Source organism: Heptranchias perlo, chromosome 4 (assembly GCF_035084215.1).
Source record: "Heptranchias perlo isolate sHepPer1 chromosome 4, sHepPer1.hap1, whole genome shotgun sequence".
NCBI classification, from domain to species: Eukaryota; Metazoa; Chordata; class Chondrichthyes; order Hexanchiformes; family Hexanchidae; genus Heptranchias; species Heptranchias perlo.
Genome location: NC_090328.1, coordinates 4,275,285 through 4,289,165, shown reverse-complemented (window position 1 = coordinate 4,289,165; position 13,881 = coordinate 4,275,285). Strand labels below are relative to the sequence as shown.

Below are 13,881 nucleotides of genomic sequence, written 5' to 3'. Positions count from 1 at the left end.
TATTAGAGTTCTTTGAGGAAGTAACGGGCAGGGTGGATAAAGGGGAACCAATGGATGCAATATATTTGGATTTCCAAAAGGCATTCGATAAGGTGCCACATTAAAGATTACTGCACAAGATAAGAGCTCATGGTGTTGGGGGTATATACTGGCATAGATAGAGGATTGGCTAACTAACAGAAAACAAAGAGTCGGGACAAAAGGGTCATTTTCAAAATGGCAATCTGTAACTAGTGGGGGTCGCAGGGATCAGTGCTGGGGCCTCAACTATTTACAATATATATCAATGACTTGGATAAACGAACAGAGTGTCTTATGGCCAAATTTGCTGATGACACAAAGATAGGTGGAAAAGCAAGTTGCGATGAGGACACAAAGTGTCTGCAAAGGGATATTGACAGGTTAAGCGAATGGGCAAAAATTTGGCAGATGGAATATAATGTGGGAAAATGTGAAGTCATCCACTTTGGGAGGAAAAATAAAAAAGCAAAATATTATTTGAACGGAGAAATACTACAAAATGCTGCAGTACAGAGGGATCTGGGTGTCCTCGTACATGAAACACAAAAAGTCAAAATACAGGTGCAGCAGGTAATCCGGAAGGCAAACGAAATATTGGCCTTTATTTCTTGGGGGATGGAGTATAAAAGCAGGGAAGTCATGCTACAACTGTACAGGGTGCTGGTGAGACCACACCTGGAGTACTGCGTACAGTTCTGGTGCCCTTATTTAAGGAAGGACATACTTGCATTGGAGGCAGTTCAGAGAAGGTTCACGAGGTTGATTCCGGGTATGGAAGAGTTGTCTTATAAGGAAAGATTGAAGAGGTTGGGTATATACTCATTGAAGTTTAGAAGAATGAGAGGAGATCTTATTGAAACATACAAGATGCTGAGAGGATGTTACCCTTCATGGGGGAATCTAAAACTAGGGGGCATAGTCTCAGAATAAGGGGTCACCCGTTAAAGATGGAAATGAGGAGGAATTTCTTCTCCCAGAGGGTCGTGAATCTTTGGAATTCTTTACCCCAAAAAGCTGTGGAGGCTGAGTCATTGAATACATTCACGGCTGAGTTAGACAAATTTTTGATCAGCAAGGGAGTCAAAGGATATGGGGAAAAGGCGGGAAAGTGAAGTTGAGGGAAAAAAAATCAGATCAGCCATGATCTCATTAAATGGCAGAGCAGGCTCGCGGGGCCGAATGGCCGACTCCTGCTCCTATCTCTTATGGTCTATAGGAATTTTATGCTGGAGAAAGGAAACGTCCATTGTGCAGCGCCACTGAATATTACAAGTTGGCAGATAATCGAGGGTGCGTTTACACTGCATTTACCAGTCTAAGACATTCGGGTTACACTGCCTGGATAGAAGCTGAACTGTTCCGCCCAGGTGGGATTACTAGCAAGCACAAGGCCCTTCGCCCGCCAGTTATACTCAACATACTTAGACGGTGGGGATTGTCTAAAAATTCAAAACGGAGATCAATAGATTTTTGTTAGGTAAAAGTATCAAGGGATATGGAGCTAAGACGAGTAAATGGAGTTGAGGTACAGATCAGCCATGATCTAACTGAATAGCGGAACAGGCTCGAGAAGTTGAATGGCCGCCTCCTGTTCCTATGACTGCAGCATCTTTCTAAACAAATTAATTAACTGCAGTGCACAGGAGCCTCCATGGGGATCTTTTTTTAAAAAAACAAAAGAACTTGCATTTATATAGTGCCTATCATGATCTCAGGATGTCCCAAAGCGCTTTACAGCCAATCAAGTACTTTTGAAGTGTAGTCACTGTTATAATGTAGGAAATGCTGCAGCCAATTTGCGCACAGCAAGAGCCCACAAACAGCAATGTGATAATGACCAGATAATCTGGTTGAAGTGTTGGTTGAGGGATAAATATTGTCCAGGACACCGGAGAAACTTCCCTGCTCTTCTTCAAACAGTGGCCGTGGGATCTTTTACGTCCACCTGAAGTTTAATGCTTATCCGAAAGACAGCACCTCCAACAGTGCAGCACTCCCTCAGTACTGCACTGGACACCATTCTGGATTTACACTTCACCTGGTGTCAAACTCCTCCCATACAAAGTCTAGGTCTGTCAGCATTTGAAACAGATGGTAAAAGATGAACATGTCAGCTGTAAATCCTTCATCGAAAACAGAACATCGTTCCCTCTGCACTTCATGTCTAACCTGCAAAAGAGCATCCAGCCACACCACCCCTCCCACTGCATCAGTCAGACATTCTCCATTCCCACACCAGTAAACAGGCTGCACCATTTAGAGAGCTGGGGTTTTTTCTTTCAAGCGATGTTAAAAGCTTGGGATAAGTGAATGCAAAAAAAAAGTTTAAAAAAATAATAATGAATCTGAAGAGATCTCATTATCAGTGTAGTAAATAATCCGAGCCCCTCGCATCTCTTACCTGTACACCACACCTTGGCACCAGATGACTTTCACCAGCTGCGAATGTAGACAGGTCTCTAAGTCCAGCTTTCCCTGACCTAGCACTTCCCTGTATCGCCATCTGGGGACAGAAATCACGGTCAGTATTGAGTAACTCCTCACTGATCTGGACTATAGGTCCTACGCAACAGTGCGTGCCCATCTGGTCAATGAGCTACATTATGACCTTTACAGCTACAATTAAGCTTTCTAAAATTCTGTGTGCTACTTGCCATTATCCCAGTAACAGGGCTTCCTTTACAAATTTCAATTCTGCAAAGCATCAGTTTTTGTTGTTAGAGCGCCCCGCCTTCTCCAGTCAGTAACTTTTCCCACCACCCCATTTTCCTACTCTTCCTAGGGTCAAGAATGTGGAGTCTGCCTAACCGCCCTGATGTCAGCCCACATCAGTATGAACCAGCTGAAGGCAGGTCAGAGAATGTGGCACAGGGTGGCACCTGATGACTCACAACAATGCCAAGATCAGAGCACGTGTCTACACAGACACAAAAATGCGCTCTGCCTCTTAAGGCCCAGCACCATGATCATATCCTGGACCAATCCCTGCTTAATCAAACATAACATAAGAAATAGGAGCAGGAGTACGGCCCCTCAAGCCTGCTCGGCCATTCAATCAGATCATGGCTGATCTTCGACCTCAACTCCATTGTCCCGCCCGATCCCCGTATCCCTTGATTCCCTTAGAGTCCAAAAATCTATCTATCTCAGTCTTGAATATATTCAACGACTCAGCATCCACAGCCCTCTGGGGAAGAGAATTCCAAACATTCACAACCCTCGCAGTGAAGAAATATTTCCTCATCTCAGTCTTAAATGGCCGACCCCTTATCCTGAGACTATGACCCCTAGATCTAGACTCTCCAGCCAGGGGAAGCAGCTTCTCAGTATCTACCCTGTCAAGCCCTCAGAATCTTATACGTTTCAATGAGATCGCCTCTCATTCTTCTAAACTCCAGAGAGTATCGGCCCATTCTACTCAATCTTTCCTCATAGGGCAACCCTCTCATCCAAGGAATCAATCTAGTGAACCTTCATTGCACCACCTCTAAGGCAAGTATATCCTTCCTTAGGCAAGGAGATCAAAACTGTACAAAGTACTCCAGGTGTGGTCTCACCAAAGCCCTGTACGATTGCAGTAAGACTTCCTTACTCTTGTACCTCAACCCTCTTGCATTAAAGGCCAATATACCATTGGCCTTCCTAATTGCTTGCTATAGCTGCATGTTAACTTTATGTTTCTTATACAAGGACACCCAAATCCCTCTGAACACCAACATTTAATAGTTTCTCACCATTTAAAAAATATTCTGTTTTTCTATTCTTCCTATTGAATAACCTCATTTTCCCACATCATACTCCATCTGCCATCTTCTTGCCCACTCACTTAACCTGTCTATTTTCCCTTTTCAGACTTTGTGTCCTCCTCACAGCTTACTTTCCCACATGGCTTTGTAGCATCAGCAAACTTGGATACATTACACTCAATCCCTTCATCGAAGTCATTAATATAGATTGTAAATAGCTGAGGCCCAAGCACTGATCCTTGCAGCACCCCACTAGTCACAGCCTGCCAACCCGAAAATGACCCTTTTATCCCTACTCTCTGTTTTCTGTCCGTTAACCAATCCTCAATCCTTGCTAATATATTACCCCCAACCCCATGAGCCCTAATCTTGTGTAACAACCTTTCGCGTGGCACCTTACTGAATGACTTTTGAAAATCCAAATATACTACATCCACTGGTTCCCCTTTTTCTACTCTGCTATTACACCATCAAAATACTCCAGTAGATTTGTCAAGCATGATTTCCCTTTCATAAAACAGTGTTGACTCTGCCTAATCATTTTATGATTTTCTAAGTGCCCTGTTACCACATCCTTAATAATGGATTCCAGCATTTTCCCGATGACTGATGTCAGGCTAGCTGGCCTGTAGTTCCTGGTTTTCTCTCTCCCTCCTTTCTTGAATAGTAGGGTTACATTTGCTGCCTTCCAATCCACTGGGACTGTTCTAGAATCTAGAGAATTTTGGATGATCACAACCAATGCATCCACTATCTCTGCAGCCACCTCTTTTAGAACCCTAGGATGTAGGCCATCGGGTCCAGGGGATTTGTCAGCTTTTAGTCCCATTAATTTTTGCAGTACTTTCTGTTCACTAATATCAATTACTTTAAGTTACTCACTCTCACTAGACCCTTGGTTCCCCACTATTTCTGGTATGTTTTTTGTGTCTTCTACTGCGAAGACAGATGCAAAATATTTATTTAACGTCTCTGCCATTTCCTTATTCCCCATTATAATTTCTCCTGTCTCTACCTCTAAGGGACCAGCGTTTACTTTTGCTACTCTCTTCCTTTTTACATACTTGTAGAAGCTCTTACAACCTGTTTTTATATTTCTTGTTAGTTTGCTCTCTCATTCTATTTTCCCCCTCAATCAAATTTTTGGTCATCATTTGCTGGTTTCTAAAACTCTCCCAATCCTCAGGCTTACTACTCTTCTTGGAAACATTATAAGCCTCTTCTTTTAATCTAACACAATCCTTAATTTCTTTAGTTAGCCACAGATGGATCACTTTTCCAGTGGAGTTTTTATTTCTCAATGAAATGTATATTTGTTGAAAATTATGAAATATTTCTTTAATGTTGGCCATTGCTTATCTACCGTCATATCTTTTAATCTAATTTCCCAATCTACCTTAGCTAACTCGCCCCTCATACCTATGTAAAATTGGCTTTGTACTATAGTCTTAAACATCACTCTCGAACTCAATGTGAAATTCTATCACATTATGATCACTCTTCCCCAGAGGATCCCTTACTATGAGATTATAATTAACCCTGTCTCATTAGACAAGACAAGATCTAAAATAGCCTGGTCCCTGGTTGGTTCCATGACGTGTTGTTCTAGGAAACTTTCTCTAATGCATTCCATGAACTCGTCCTCCAAACTACTTTTGCCAATTTGATTTGCCCAGTCTATATGAAGATTAAAGTCACCCACGATTATTGCAAAACCTTTGTTACAAGCTCCTATTATTTCTTGATTAATACTCTGTCCAACAGTATAACTATTCCCACCAATGTTTTCTGCCCCTTGTTATTTCTTATCTTCACCCATACCAATTCTACTTCCTGATCTTCCAAGCCAAAGATCCTTTCTCACTACTGTCCTTGTGTCATCCTCCTTATCACACCGCAATGGGGACAATCTTCCCCCTATTTGCATTGAATTGCCCTTCCCCCCTCTTTCGCAGTGAATTTTCCCCTCTCCTCTTTTACATTGAAACCCCATCTCCAGTGAGGGCTGCGGCTGATGGGCCGATTGACTCCTTCTGGGCTGCAATTTCTACCATTCTGTGATTCTAGGTCTGACAACATTTGGTAAAGTAGATGAATGGTTAAAGGGTCAGCTGCAAAAACAGAATATAACCCCTCCTGTACTTCATCTCTGACCTGCAAAAGAACACCTCCCCCACCCAACCCCACCAGTCAGACATTCTCCATTCCCCACACCAGCAAACCAGCTACACCATGTAGAGGGGTATTCCTGCTTTCCCACCCAGTCATGCAACATTTGCAGCAGCAGAGGCCACACGGGCTGCACATTTCAAACCCGTACCAAACTCCAACCTGTCCTGGCCTCGCGCAGTTGCAGGAGAGCTGACCAATTCAGTCATAAGAGCCACCCATGCTTGGAAGTACAGGTCTCAACACTCCACATAACACCGCACAACTAGGAAACTCCATAAAGAGCTTTAGTTGTACCTTTGCTTTTATCCCATGCCCAAATGTCACTTTGGGTGCGTTTGTGCCATTGAATCCATTCGCACTGTAAACTGATCAAGCCCCTCTCTTTTATTAAAGATAGAACTTGCAGCACAGAAACAGGCCATTTGGCCCAACAGGTCCATGCCGGTGTATATGCTCCAGACGAGTCTCCTCACACCTTCATCTAACTATCAACATATCCTTCTATTCCTTTCTCCCTCATGTGTTTATCTAGCTTCCCCTGCATCTATGCTATTTGCCTCATCTACTCCTTGTGGTAGTAAGTTCTACATTCTCACCACTCTCTGGGTAAAGAAGTAACTCCTGAATTCTCTATTGGATTTATTAGTGACTATCTTATATTTACGGCCCCTAGTTCTGGTCTCCCCCACAAGTGGAAACATTTTCTCTATGTCTACCGTATCAAACCTTTTCATAACCTTAAAGACCTCTATCAGGTTACCCCTCAGTCTTCTCTTTTGTAGAGAAAAGAGCCCCAGCCACTGTGCTTTATTGATCGTTGTGTAAAGCCCGCCACTAGTGCCCACCTGTGAAGATGCGGGGCTGGACAGTTAAGGGGCATCGGCCTAGGAAGAGCAGTGTCCGTTCCTGGCTCGCCACCACTCTGCGGGAGGATATCCGTCCCATCGGGCCCCGGCGTTTTCTCTTGCTGGCGGTTACAGTGAAGAGCCAGTCTCAGAGGACGATGCCACTCTGGTGGACACGAGGACACAGTGTGGTGCTGAACCGCCCAGGCGTACTGGTGCATGTACTTGGAACAGATCTCGGTCGAGCCTCCGCCCCTTAGTTCTGACACCGGTGGATCCGCGACTCCTTGCACTTCATTCTGCCGACGCCCGGCACTTCTCCCCAGACCGCTCCGAGCAGCACCAAATCCGACAGGTTTAACCTTCTCCCGGCTCGGGCGAGGCTGCTGGTGCGGTCCACCGCTCCACGATGGGCCTGGTTTAAGGAGCGGCTTGCCGGAGACAGGCTGGCTGACTCGTGCCATGAATTTGACAGTGAACTCCAGCTGAGAAGGAGACAGGTAGAGGAAGGCGTGACCTCCCGGAGAGGAGACCGTGACCCGTCCGTTGTCGGCCATTGTCGCTGCCCCTTCCCCATCAGCTCCGGGCCATTTCACTTTGGAGATGTCATGGAACAGGTTCTGGAGGGGCAGGGGGAAGAGACACAGGTTTAAACAGACATACTGAACAATCATGGAAAAAAAAAAAGCATTTTTTCACCCAGAGGGTGTAGGGGTCTGGAAATCACTGCCTGAGAGGGTGGTAGAGGCAGAAATCCTCAACTCATTTAAAAAATACCTGGATGTGCACCTGAAGAACAATGACCTGCAAGGCTACGGACCAAATGTAGAAAAGTGGGATTGGGCTGGGTGGCTCGTTTCTCAGCCGGCGCAGACACGATGGGCCGAACGGCCTCCTTCTGTGCCGTAAATTTTCTACGATTCTCTAGCGCCTTTCAGAGCCTCAGGATGGCCCAAAGCACTTTACAGCCAACGAAATAATTTTTGAAGTGTAGTCACTGTCATAATGTAGGAAACGTGGCAGCCAATTTGCGCATAGCAAGGTCCCACAAACAGCAATGAGATAATGACCAGATAATCTGTTTTAGTGCTGTTGTTTGAGGGATAAGTATTGGCCAGCACACCGGGGAGAACTCCACTGCTTTTCTTTAAAATAAGGCGTTGGGATCTTTTACGTTCATCCAAGGCGGCAGACGGGGCCTCAGTTTAACGTCTCATTCGATAGACGGCACCTCCAACAGTGCAGCACTCCCTCAGCACTGCACTGGGAGTGTCAGGCCTGGATTATATACTCAAATCTCTGGAGTGGGACTTGAACTGACGACCTCCTGACTCCGAGGCAGCAAGGAAACAGAAGAAATTATTTAGTGGTAAATACCACAGGCGATGAAAGCTTGATGCTCTCTCCACCTCCACCACCCCGCCCTTTGCCAAGTTCCCAATTTCAAGAGAGGAGGCAGCTGTTATCTAATTCCCTACAGCAGCGTTTCCAAAACTGTGGGGCATGCCGCAAAAGATTCCAAGGGGGCATTTCACGTGACATCCCCGGTCACGAGTGGATTAGCGCAATCTGATAGGTTCCAAACCGCTACACGTGTAGGGAGCGCGGCAAAGTGTTCACTTTGGGACACACCTCAACATCGTTTTTTCTGAAAATATTTTATTTTTCCAAGCTCTTGGAAACGCTGCTTTACAGTAAAGGCCTACAGTACCAGGAAAACAGTAGGTTTTATTTTTATACTTGATTTAGTGAACTTTGTTTTATGTTTTATAAGTTATCAACAAAAATCTAATGCTTACATATGTTGTGTGGGGTGGGGGCGTATGAGCATGAGAGTGATCGCCTTCACTACTGTGGGGCGGGAGCCAAAATAGTTTGGGAAACGCTGCCCTACAAGAAACAATAGAGAAAGGGCACACAGCGGAGGGGGGGGAAGTCATTGCTGCTCCACCATCACTGGGATCGGATGAAAAGCAGCATTAGCAGAGGTACGGGAAGGTCACCGACCTGCCCTACTGGCTACACAGCAGGAAGACCCGTGGGACAGATGAATCAGTCTGCCTCGCAGTGCAAGGGGAGGCACCACAGGTTTGATGGTGTGCATATTAATTCAGCTCCCTTGTACCTAACTCAACCCAGTCAATTCCCCTCACGCGGTGGGAGAACCAACGTTTTATATATATATATATATATATATATAAAAAACACACACAGTTTCAAAGTCAAAAGACAGAGATAACTAACGATTTAATGAGAATTGCTCATTAACAACGTAGCCAATTTGTGATAGATGTGGCAATCTGATACCTGGGCCAGGTGGGCAAATGTGGCTCACCGATTGGACTGGGAGGGTAGACCGGCCACGGAGGGAGCTGCTTTGCCACAGGGCTGGGTTAGGACTCACCGATAGCTTGTCCACAGCGATCAAATCTGCTGGGAGATAGGGCCGAGAGGCAAACCTGTTCCTGAACTCCAGAGCATGCAGTAACTGCTCCTGCAAGAGAAATACAGTCAGTGCAGAACACTCACAATAACAATGATGGGCTTTCACAGCAAGACATCTCAATGCACTTTATACAATCAATTACCTCAGATTAAAGATGGGTATGGTAGTGTAGTAGTTATGTCAAGAATCAGAGCACAGAAGGAGACCATTCAGCCCAATCGTGCCTGATCTTGGAAAAAGCTCTCCATTCAGTCCCACTCCCCTGCTCTTTCCCCATAGACCTACAAATTGTTCCTTTTTAAGTGTTTATCCAATTCCTTTTTGAAAGTTATTATTGAATCTGCTTCCACCACCCTTACAGGCAGTGCATTCCAGATCATAACAAACTCGCCGCATAAAAAAACTAAAACTGTTTTTCATCCTTTCCCAGTCCTGATGCTGACGGTGAGGCATGGAAACAGGGGACTAATTTATAGCAGATTTATGAATAGTAGTGTAGTGGTTATCTAACTGGTCTAATAATCCAGAGAACGAGAGTTCCAATCCCACCATTGCAGTTTGAGAATTTGAATTGTTTAAAAATCTGGAAATAAAAAGCTGGTATCAGTAAGAGTGATCATGAAGCTATCGGATTATCGTAAAAGCCCAACTGGTTCACTAATGTCTTTTAGGAGAAGGAAACCTGCCGTCCTTACCCGGTCTGGACCTATGTGTGACTCCAGTCCCACACCAACGTAATTGACTCTTAACTGCCCCCTGAAGTGGTCTAGCGAGCCACTCTGTTGTATCAAAATAGTTGGTAACTAGGGAAGGGCAATAAATGACGGCCTTGCCATCGACGCCCACATCCCGAGAACGACTTAAAAAAGATGGGGGAGGAAAGGGAAGGCTATTATAAACAATGAGCATTTTAATGACGGAAGAATACATGGCAGTTCCTTCAACACAAGTACCTTCTAGCACCTCGTCACAAATACTGCTTTTTCTAATTAAATTATTTCCTATTTCTGAACTACATTGATTAAAGTGAGGGAGCACTTTTTGTTCAAAGTGCTCCTTTTACAATTCTTTACATCATCATCGTTCTCATTAATATGGAAATCCTCTGGTAGGGTCTCTCCCTCCTGGCTGCTCTGGTGAGATCAACTAAAGGAGGCATCCTCATGTATCACAGATGGCAAGATCATCGACACCCATCTGCAATATAAATGAAGCAGCACGAATGCCTTCAGGGGCTGGGGAACACAGTACCACTTGCATCAAGATAATGGGAAGAGCCGAGAAAAGTGGGAAACAAGCATTCATGATTTTAGAGCAGGTCAGTGGTAAGCTAACATTTATTGCCTGTCCCTACTTGCCTTGACAACCGAGTGGGCCACTTCATTAAGAATCACATGGTTTTAATGACTATCAGTAGCATCAGCCCACCAATGACCAGATTTAGTGAATTCAATTTGCCATGGTGAGATTTGAACACTCAACCTCTGGGATGCTAGCGCACCTCGTGCGTCTGCAGCTGTTCCAGTCTGGCTGTCGGTCTCTGAATCTTCCCATGTAACACAAAATGCGGTGAAAGTGCAACACAGCCAGCCACATCATGTTGCAGAACTGCTTCCAGCAGAAACATTAATAAACAGCGTATTAAGTGGCAAGTTTTAAGGAACATTTCTGGAGGGAAGGGATTAAGAGAGATGAATGGAAGGGGAGGTGGGTAGGTGTTAATTTTGGCTCAGTGGGTAGCACTCTCGTCTGAGTCTGAAGGTTGTGGATTCGAGTCCCACTCCAGAGATTTGAGCACATAATCTAGGCTGACACTCCCAGTGCAGTACTGAGGGAGAGCTGCACTGTCAGAGGTGTCATCTTTCAGATCAGACATTAAACAGAGGCCACGTCTGCCCTCTCAGGTGGGCGTAAAAGCTCCCGTGGCACAATTTGACAACCGGAGTCGTGGAACCAACCAGGGAACAGGCTATTTTAGATCTTGTCTTGTGTAATGAGACTAGGTTAATTAGCAATCTCATAGTAATTTCACATTGAGTTCAAGAGTGGCGTACTTAAGTCCAAAATTAGAGTCTTACACTTAAAGCCAATTACATAGGTATGAGGGGCAAGTTGGCTAAAATTGATTGGGAAATTAGATTAAAAGATATGACGGTAGATAAGAAATTTTTCATAATTCTCAAGAAATATACATTCCATTGAGGAATAAAAACTCCACGGGAAAAGTGATCCACCCATGACCAACTAAAGAAGTTAAGGATAGTATTAGATTAAAAGAGGCTTATAATGTTGCCAAGAAGAGTAGTAAGCCTGAGGATTGGGAGAGTTTTAGAAATCAGCAAAGGATGACCAAAAAATTGATAAAAGAGGGAAAAAATAGAATGTGAGTAAACCAGCAAGAAATATAAAAACAGATTGTAAGAGCTTCTACAAGCATGTAAAAAGGAAGAGAGTAGCAAAAGTAAACATGGGTCCCTTACAGGCTGAGACAGGAGAAATTATATTGGGGTTTAAGGAAATGGCAGAGACGTTAAACAAATATTTTGTATTTGTCTTCACAATAGAAGGTACAAAAAACACACCAGTAAGAGTGGGGAACCAAGGGTCTAATGAGAGTGAGGAACTTAAGGCAATTAATATTAGTAAAGAAAAAGTACTGGAGAAACTAATGGAACTAAAAGCCGACAAATCCCCTGGACCTGATAGCCTACATCCTTGGGTTCTAAAAGAGGCGGCTACAGAGATAAAGGGTGCATTGGTTGTGATCGTCTAAAAATTCCCTAAATTCTGGAACAGTCCCAGCCTGTTTGACAAATCTACTAGAGTTTTTTTTTTGAGGATGTAAGTAGCAGGGTAGATAAAGGGGAACCAGTGGATTTTCAAAAGGCATTGGATAAGGTGCCACACGAAAGGTTGTTACACAAGATAAGGGCTCATGGGGTTGGGAGTAATATATTAGCATGGGTAGAGGATCGGTTAATGGACAGAAAACAGAGAGTAGAGATAAACAGGTCATTTTCAGGTTGGCAGGCTGTAAATAATGGAGTGCCGCAAGGATCAGTGCTTGGGCCTCAGCTATTTACAATCTATATTAATGACTAAGACGAAGGGACCGAGTGTAATGTATCCAAGTTTGCGGACGATACAAAGCTAGGTGGGAAAGTAAGTTGTGAGGACGCAAAGAGTCGGCAAAGGGATAGAGACAGATTAAGTGAGTGGACAAGAAGGTGGCAGATGGAGTATAATGTGGGGAAATGTGAGGTTATTCACTTTGGTAGGAAGAATAGAAAAACAGAATATTTTTTAAATTGTGAGGAACTATTAAATGTTGGTGTCCAGAGGAATTTGGGTGTCATTGTATATGAAGCACTGGAAATTAACATGCAGGTACAGCAAGCAATTAGGAAGGCAAATGACATGTTGACCTTTATTGCAAAGGGGTTGGAGTACAAGAGTAAGGAAGTCTTGCTACAGTTGTACAGGGCTTTAGTGAGACCGCACATGGAGGACTGTGTACAGTTTTGGTCTCCTTACCTAAGGAAGGATATACTTGCCTTAGAGGCGGTGCAATGAAGGTTCACTAGATTGATTGCTGGGATGAGAGGGTTGTCCTATGAGGAGAGATTGAGTAGAATGGGCCTATACTCTCTGGAGTTTAGAAGAATGAGAGGTGATCTCATTGTAACGTAAGATTCTGAGAGGGCTTGACAGGGTAGATGCCGAGAGGCTCTTTCCCCTGGCTGGACAGTCTAGAGCTAGGGAATGTAGTCTCAGGATAAGGGATCGGCCATTTAGGACTGAGATGAGGAGGAATTTCTTCACTCGGAGGGTTGTGAATCTTTGGAATTCTCTACCCCAGAGGGCTGTGGATGCTCAGTCATTGAGTATATTCAAGGCTGAGATAGATTTTTGGACTCTAAGGGAATCAAGGGATATGGGGATTGGGCGGAAAAGTGGAGTTGAGGTCAAAGATCAGCCATGATCTTATTAAATGGCGGAGCAGGCGCAAGGGGCAATATAAATGCAAGTATTTGAAAACGTAAGAAGCCTGTTTCTACCAGTTGTCGGCTCCAAGTCGGGCTCTCCCACCTTGTAGCTGCTGATTACAAACTGTGTTCGCTGTCGGACTCGGCAGGAGCTCTGCAAGGGATGCAGGGACGGTGCAGGGGCCTTCTCGAACAGGAACTCGGATCCGCAAGGGGAGAGCTGGAGACTGGAGCCGTCTGTAAACTGCACTTCCACTGAATCATCTTCGTACAGGACCATCAGGCTCACCAAGGCCATGGTGGCCGACTCCTGCAAACGCACGGGGGCACAGGAGACTGTTGAAGAATCAAACACTAGGTCAGATATGTCTCTACGAACCGTACTCCAGAGTAAAAGTAAATTCACAGTGCTTCAAATAATGTCTAATAAATGCAATTTCACCATTGCCCAGCTAAAGGATGGACATTCAGATAAAATGGTTTGTGAAGAAGAAATTCTTTGCATTTAAACAGTGTCTTTCACAACCTCAGGACCTAAAGCACTTCACAACCCTTCATACACACACTGATATACAGTGCATATTATACCCCGTCTATACACAACCGGTACCCTGTCCATACATTGATATACAGTATGCATTATACCCCGTGTACACAGTCCGTAA

At 44.4% G+C, this 13,881-nt stretch overlaps 1 protein-coding gene across 1 annotated transcript in view; it reads right to left on the bottom strand.

Moving 5' to 3' along the window:
- The window catches only part of c4h5orf34 (chromosome 4 C5orf34 homolog), a 33,929-nt gene extending 20,381 nt beyond the window's left edge, over positions 1–13,548 (bottom strand). The window contains exons 1-4 of the mRNA XM_067982090.1: positions 13,320–13,548; positions 9,189–9,278; positions 6,785–7,404; positions 2,423–2,524 (exon numbers count right to left, since the gene is read on the bottom strand). Of these exons, the coding sequence (XP_067838191.1) occupies positions 2,423–2,524; positions 6,785–7,404; positions 9,189–9,278; positions 13,320–13,514 (1,007 nt within the window). The 5' untranslated portion in view covers positions 13,515–13,548. The remainder of the gene's footprint in view (positions 1–2,422; positions 2,525–6,784; positions 7,405–9,188; positions 9,279–13,319) is intronic.
- Between the last annotated feature and the right edge of the window lie 333 nt (positions 13,549–13,881).